This window comes from Tupaia chinensis, unplaced genomic scaffold, assembly GCF_000334495.1.
Source record: "Tupaia chinensis unplaced genomic scaffold, TupChi_1.0 Scaffold000639_1, whole genome shotgun sequence".
Lineage (NCBI taxonomy): Eukaryota > Metazoa > Chordata > Mammalia > Scandentia > Tupaiidae > Tupaia > Tupaia belangeri.
Genome location: NW_006160160.1, coordinates 2,098,179 through 2,106,268, shown reverse-complemented (window position 1 = coordinate 2,106,268; position 8,090 = coordinate 2,098,179). Strand labels below are relative to the sequence as shown.

General features: G+C 37.2%; 1 protein-coding gene across 1 annotated transcript in view; it reads right to left on the bottom strand.

Annotated features, from left to right (window-relative positions):
- Positions 1-1,630: 1,630 nt before the first annotated feature.
- ADGRB3 (adhesion G protein-coupled receptor B3) overlaps positions 1,631-8,090 on the bottom strand; it is an 841,452-nt gene continuing 834,992 nt past the window's right edge. Inside the window, exon 32 of the mRNA XM_006159627.3 lies at positions 1,631-2,220. Coding sequence (XP_006159689.1) covers positions 2,032-2,220 — 189 coding nt within the window. The 3' untranslated portion in view covers positions 1,631-2,031. The remainder of the gene's footprint in view (positions 2,221-8,090) is intronic.

The following is an 8,090-nucleotide window of genomic DNA, read 5'->3' as shown; positions in this document are numbered from 1 at the left end:
AGATTTGAGCATTATAGATTTATATATAAATGTATATAGCTACACACACACACACACATAGACATATGCATTCGTACATATGAGGGGACTTCATATGGGGTTTGTGGAAAAACCATATAACCATATTACCTTATAATTCCATCTTTCCACAAACTTTTTGAGGTCCCCTCATATGTGTGTGTTTGTGTGTGTGTGTGTGTGTGAATACATGGAGACAGAGAGAGAGATTTACTATTGAGTCATCAGAAATGTGTCATGACTTTTCTGATGACCCAATATTATATCACCAAAAAGTCATCTTAAAAATTCAATAGACTATACAATTACATTATAAACAGCATGAAATTTATTTTATTGAAAAATCAGTCCTAGATTATGTTATATTCTTTTTTTGCATAATGATGTCACTTTTATTTTTAAAATCTGATTAAAAATATACTTTTAACATCTTAACATTGAGAACATTATAAATATCTGACAGGATTCAGCCTGAGCTGTGTAGTTCTTAAGGCTCTAGCTCAGAGGCGCACTTGAGTTTTGAAGCACCGTTGTCTCTGCCTCATGGCCTGAGTGCCTGGTCCCCAAGGTCGTGAGAAGTAGGACCCAACTTGTTTGAGGTTGGGACAGGCTGCAGAAGACCACACAGTTCAGCTGTAACCACAAACTAATCTAAATAAGCATTCTAGGAACTTTCAGGCCCCCAGGCCCCCTCCACCCTCTTGCCTCATCTTGAAAAACAATCTCCAGTCATTGAAAGGACCAGGAAATTGCTGGAATCTTCCCCCGCACTTCCTTGAATGTGTATCTGAGGGAGCGAGGGACATCCGCAGCGTGGCTTTAGCATGAGGACCCCGGGAATCACGTGTGCAGTCGGCTTGCCTTAGGCTTCCCAGTTCAGACCAGTCACATCACTCTATCAGATGCATTCATTCCCCTTTTCCTTCCACTAGAGAATATATACTTAAGTTATTTTTGAATCCTGAATAAGTTCATTGTCTTGTATGCTATGCAGACTGTAGAATGAGTAGTTTTTGTTGTGATCCATGCATCGAACTTCATTATTTAAAATGAACATTTTCCCTGTGTAATTTTCCTTATGATAACTTACTGTTTTCTACTAGTTTCCTTTTGGCCACGAGATAGAAAAAAACATATTTATGTAAGAGGGTGATGGCAGCAGATCTCTGACAAGCCCCATTTACATGGTACATTGTTTCAAAGGGTTTCTGAGTAGAAAATACAGAAGCACTATTCAGACCTATTATTACATTTGAGAAACCATTAGCCTCAAAGGAGTAATAACGGTATGCTATTAAAACCGTGAATACATTTTCAGTATCTGTATTGAAAAAAAAAAACTTTATAAATATGTAAATTTCTGTTCAACAAATCCCAAATAAAATGCACTAAAAAGCTGATATGTAGACAAAAGTTTATTTACACCATACAACATTTTAAATATTTTATACACAGCTGCAGCAGAGAAAGCTACTCAGAGCTTTCTAGAGAAAACTGCAATAATAAAGATGTGAAATATATTATTCATATAAAAGTGAGATTATTACTTTATTGCATTTAAAGCAATGAAGAATGTAGCTCAACAAACATTCATTTAATGACAAAAACTTTGCTTTTATATTATAAAGTAAAAAGTGTAGTAATGGCCAAACAGACTGTTATAAACTTTAAAAACTGCATAAATATATACATTGTGCTTCATGGTGAAGTTTTTTTTGAAAACTAAACCATATGAAGCGGTTCCAACATGAATCGTTGCTTGAGGTTTATCTATAAAGATTACCTTACAAATCCATTCCACGGGTACTTACAACACAGGGTGGTCAGAACTGCACACCGGGTCGTCTCCACTAGCCTGACTAGTGAGAAGTTACCATACGAAAACACCACTGACTTTTGGCACGTGAAGCTCCTGACACAGGATAGTCACACTGTCCAGATAGAAATGTCAGGCTTCCCAAGTCTTAAGTGTCAGTGCAATAAATGTTTGTCTCCTCAGTTCATTTGATTTTGTTAAACTTCTGTCTGAAAGTCACCCTCTTGCACATCCAGAGGCAAATTCAGACACTTCTCCCACTCCGCCGGCCTCAGTTCCAAAGCATCCTTTGCCTCTGTGTCTAAGACATTGATTGTGGTGTAATGTTGGTATTCACTGGGGCTTTTGAAAGTGTCCCATGGATTCTTGTTTGGTGCTGGGTTTTCCTGTTGAGAAGAGAGGGCAAGAGTCATTTAGATGATGACTAGTATTGTGGCTTGTACAGGAAGAGAACATGTTTGATAGGTTTATGACCTTAATCCAGTTTACGTGATGCAGAGTTGATCTGAATTTGTGGCCAGCTACAGGCAATAATTTCAATTTCAGTTGTCTACTGAACAAACTCATGAACACCTTCTTTTGAGATGCCCTACAATTTTCTAAGAATCAAGAGGAGTGCACAGTCTTCTAGAAGGCAAAATAGAAGGTGTTCTGTTTGGGGCATCTTGTGAAATGTCATTATGGGCCTATGTTCAAGAGGAAAGGAGGGGCTGGCAGGTGGTGTAGTGGTTAAAGACGCTGGAATCCCACATGGCCAACCACAGTTCAAGTCCTGGACCTGGAGCCTTGCTCTCTCACTTTCCCTCTTGCTCTTTCCCTTTTTTTTGCTCTGTCCCTTTCTGGTTAAAATTTTTTAAAAAAGAAATAAATGAATGAATAAATAAAAAATAAAATAATTCTTTAAAAAAAGATGAAAGGAAAGCTAAGTCAACACTAAGATTAAATATGGAAAATTTAAGTGTTGTGACAAAATATTTAATGAGATAAATACATTTGAGTATATTTAATGGGGTACATCATTACTATTCCTAAGCTTATTTATTTATGTTTTTCCATTAGAGAGAGAGAGAAAGAGACAGAGAGACAGAGAGAGAGAGAAGCAGCCTCAGCAGGGTCTTGCTGTGATCCATCCCCCAGCTTCAACCAGCTCCAGATCATGGACATTTGCATGTCTGACACATTCAGGGAGGGCTGCAGGGAACCCAGAAGCTTCTCTCGTGGATCAGCCTCGCAGAACATAGTGTTTTACTGCTATGCCACTGTCTGGCCCCAGGTCATATTCTTTAATAATAAGGCCAGTTACCCAGACTAGTCATAATTTATAACAAGAAATTTAGAGAACTATCTTCACTTGTTTTTTTTTTCTCAAAAAATTATCCTTTTTAGAATACCTAAATGCTGCTATCTGCTCTTGGTTTGTAATTTTATTCTGTACATTCCTCAGTTTTCTGTATAGTTGGGAAGTACATTAATTTAATGAAAATCATTTTTCTCTTCAAAGATCAAAATGTTGTAGAAAATGTATTTGGCAAAACAAGAGAATGTTTCAAAATGTCTACAAGCTACTACTCATTATTATTTTTTATACTACACAACCCTGACTATGATTTAAGATTTGCCTAATAATGACTTCACTCAGAGCTGCCATCTTGCAGATGCTCAATAAAGATAAAAGTAGGCTTGACTTGAGGAGGCTGATATTTTGCTGAGATTTAGCAATGAACTTGCTCTATGCTTTATTTTAAATAAAGATTTCTGTAGCATGAAAGAGTTTGGATGGGACAGACTAAGCAAAGTATCATCAAAGACCAAGAGGGAAATCATTACTGAAAGTTCCTTGGCGGGGGGGGAATAAACAAAGGCAACCAATGAGTAGCTTTATAGATGCGATGTTATGAAGAGTATTGATTAAAACTGAATTTCTTTACTGTTACAAGATGAAATGTCAAGTAACAGGTGTCACTGATAGACTAATCTAGGTTTTAATTCAATAGAGTTCACTAAAATTAATAATGATTTGTGAGAGACAATCACATTTTGTTTATGTACATTATTTTTTAAGTTTGTTTGTTTATTTCATGAACAAGAGAGACAAAAACAGATAGACAGCACCCCCTGCACACACACATGATCTTGATACTGCAATGCACCCCCAGTCTCAGCCAGCCCCGGGTCATAAACATGTGTGTGCCTGGGACACACACGTCCAGGAAGTCCCTGGACATGAATCTAGAGTCTTCCCATATGGGTCAGTCTCACAGAATATTGTGTGTTATTGCTGTGCCACCAATCAACATCTAAGTAATTTTTCTACTTTGAGTTCTATCCCAAGAAAATCCAACCAACTTCGAAGGTGTTTTCCTCTTCAAAAACACTGCCTTTTAATTTCTATTAACATTTGATTTCTATTCTTTAAGATTATCAAGATGGTTTAATAAATTAAGTGATTCAATTTTATTTTCATTTTTCACTATGGAATGTTATTTTTAGTGAGAATGCTACAGTTGTGGAATGAGTTCTTTCTCCCTCCCAAAATATGGCTTTCAACTATTTATAATCAATTATTAAAATGGAACATAAAATAGGTATTTGAATTAGTATCTGGGTTCCACTTAGTATATTCAACAACATCTCAAGCTATGGAGAAAAGAGAGATCAACCTGTAGAAATATTTATCATAACCAGAAGTTAAAATACTAGAATCCTCAATACATTAGATATTTTCAATACTTATTACCCTTACTCATGAAGGTCTAGAAGGAAAATAAATATCTAATAGTATAGATTTAGTAAAACGTGTGTGCAGATGACAAGTCTGTTTTAGTCTAATATCCGAAAGTCTCATGAACTAGTCTTTTAATTTTTCTTCCCCCAGCCCTCCCAACTTCCCTTTCTCTTTCCTTACCTCTCTTCAACTAATATTTATTTTTCGGCTGCTCTATTCCAAACATCAAATTAGGCACTAGGAGGATAAGGTGATAAATCAAATATGGGAGAGCATCATGGTCCGCTAAAGAACTCAAGATTTAAAGGTGATATATGCAGGTACAAATCCCAGTTCCCCTACTTTATATGAACGTCATGAATCTGAGCCACTCAATTTCTCTGAACCTTGTCTGACCCTCAAGATGAATATCTTCAAAACAGAGATAAGCTTCATACTGTGGGCTGAAGGAGCTGGCAGAATGTGTGAATCGATAACTACCTTGTGGTGTTGCAAAAATTTTAAAAAAAGTGGGGGATCCTAGAATAAATAATGCCTAAGAATTTAATCAACGCTTATTATATGCTAATCATGTTAATTATAAACTGGAACTGGGGGTATAAAAGACATATTTATATCTTTGTCTTTTATCCAGAAAAAGTGCCACAGGAATTTAGAGGAGGGTGGAGAAATAGCTTCATTTCATGGGAAGCACATAAACTTTTCTGAGAAAAGCAATAGTAGGACTGGCACAGAAGGATGGCTTGGCCACAAGACACGTGTATGCTTGGAGATTTGGTGGCTGGACAGGCATTCTAGGAAATTAAAAATACAGAGAGTGTGGGTATGGGAAAACCATTATCGTGACCAATTTGTTTTAGTTGACATGAAAATAATAGCAGGGAAAAAAACAGGCAGAAGGTGAACTGGAAGTCAGATCATAAGTTCGAATGCCGGACTACTCACTTTGGAGTTTATTTTCTAGGCAGTAGGGAATCGTTGCACATTTGAGAGCACTGTGATGACGTGAATCATCAGTCATTAGCTGAAAGTTTTGTTAGTATGAATTCTGATGAGTTGGGTTGCGTTAGTCGCATGGCACGATGGTTGAACACTGCACGTTAGAAGCTAGATCCCATATGGTCGATCTTGGTTCAAGTCTTGGCCCTAGTAACTTGGAAAACACATTGGGCATGTGGGCATGCATGCCCACATGCCTGAAATCCTGACGGGCTAGAGACATAGTGGAAAAGGGACCGTAGCAATGCTGGGACCTGCTGTGGGATGCTTTCTCTTTCTCTCATTCTCTGGTGAGTGCATGCACACTGTGGCAAGAAAGAAGAAAGAAGGAAGGAAGGAAAGAAGGAAGGAAGGAAGGACGAGAAAGAAACAATTCTGCTAAATCAAAAGAACTTTCCGGGAATCCTCATTTTTTCTGGAAGTCTAATTTGTTCAACCCAAAGGACTCAAGATATGTAAAGTATTCATTTATTTACTTGGAAAATGGAGGCTCTGTTATGTTTGGAACAAGTTTAATTTCCTTTTTATTTTAACAGAATCAAGCACCATGATACAAGGACTAAAATAGCCAATTTTAGGCTTTGTCAGAATGTGTGTGTGTGTGTGTGTGTGTGTGTGTATTCTATAGCTATAGTCTAGTTTCAAAGAGTACTCTAAATATGTGACCTAATGAATTTCTAGAGAGCCATTAATGGTAAGAAGTCCATTCAAAAGCTTGTTTTTCTCATTCACCTCCTTTAGTATCCCAAGGTTCTCAGCTAAATAATGGTTCTCACCATTGTTTATAAATGCCTCAGGTCATTGCTTCTCTAGTGGTGAAGAACTATTGCACCCAGCAGTCTAGGTGGGAGCAGACTCTGCAGGGAGTTGTGGGATATGCTGGTGGTCAGCAACAGCACTCATGACCTACTCATCTTCTCTTTGTTGGATGCAACAAGAGGGGAGACTCCAGACCATCAGAGGGACAAGTGTAACATTTCCAATTCTCTAAGAGATTGAGAAACTGGGGAACATCCCAATGTGATGACTGTATTTGGCAGTTAGAGCTGCACGGACCAGAAAAGGTTTCAACAGAGGAATGTATCTTAGGATACAAAATTCGATCAGAGTTAATGTAAGTTTTTGAATTTACTCAGCTGTTCTTGTTTCTTTATGTTGTAAGCTCAAGTACAGAGGGGAGGAGACACAGTTAACCTGAAGCATGTGTGTTAAAGACCTGATAATTATAAACTCAATATAAGCCAACATGCATCAAGCTTCCAAAAATGCTAATCCGGTCTTAAGCTGTGTCAATAGAAATAAAATGTTAAGTGACTATGAGAATTTAGAGCCACCCTGAACATAGCAGCGCTGTCTGAGCATTACCTATAGTTCATGGGCCTGTGGGAGTGAGGCAGCTTTCATTTGAATTGGCCCCTCCTCTCTCTCCCTCCCTCCCTCCCTCGGTTTCTCCTTTATTCCTTCCCTTCCTTCTTCCTTCCTTTTATTTCTTTCATGTCTTTTCCAATCTACCAATATTTTGGGAGAAAGCAAATGAGAGTACATTTATTCTAAAAGAACAGGAATTTGGAGGAACGTTTTGGGGTGGGGAAAAGATCTTGACTGTGAAAGGTCTGAGAGACCACTCAAAGTAAAAGGGTTTCTTCTCTGGCTCTCATTATACAGTGCCTTTTCTTTTGTAGCATGATTTAAATGTCTTCCTGCCTGGAAGCAGAAAAATAGACTAAATGGCCTTTTGGTTTCCTTTTGATTCCCCAAATTCTATTACTCTACATAATTACCATCATTTATGGTGCTAGGCAGGTGTTGTGAGTTAGTAACTCAAGGGGGAGAGACAAAAGAAAAACATTTCTAGATTTTTAAAAAATGTCTTTCTCCACCCAATTATGCAATTATTCATTAGCGATGTGCCACTATGAATTATGTGACTGAATGAAAGATAATGAACTCACATATTCACTATTAATCAAAACTGAATAAGAAACTCTATTATTTTTAATCTATTACCAGATATTTAGGATGATAGTCAAGCAGCTACAACAGCTCTATCCTCCCCACTCCTAACCACCCAAATGGTAAATATTTATAAATCTCTCCTTGAAAAAAATATGCTACTGCAAAATGTGGTGTAATTAGAAGACTATTTTGGTTGTCAGGAAACCGAGATTCAGATATTTTGCCATTAATGATTTAATACCCAGACCATACAACAAGAGGAAATTACAATCATATTATAGCCGTCAGCCAGCTGTAACTGTTGCATAAGCCTTTCAGATTTGTAAACATAACCCTCTTTCTTTTTTTTTAAACAAATGAAGTTTCTTCCATTTATTTTTATGTTAGCTTTCAATATTCCCAAATGAGTAGCTAATGTGTTTAGGTCTAATCTCAATGGTGTAATTCTCATTTGCCTGCTAGCTAAAAATTGATGGCTTAATATTAGAAGGAATAGATGAGACAGAACCACTAATTATGAATGAAGTGTCTTCTCTATGCCTAGTATTGTGCTGGGGATAACAAATATTACATCAT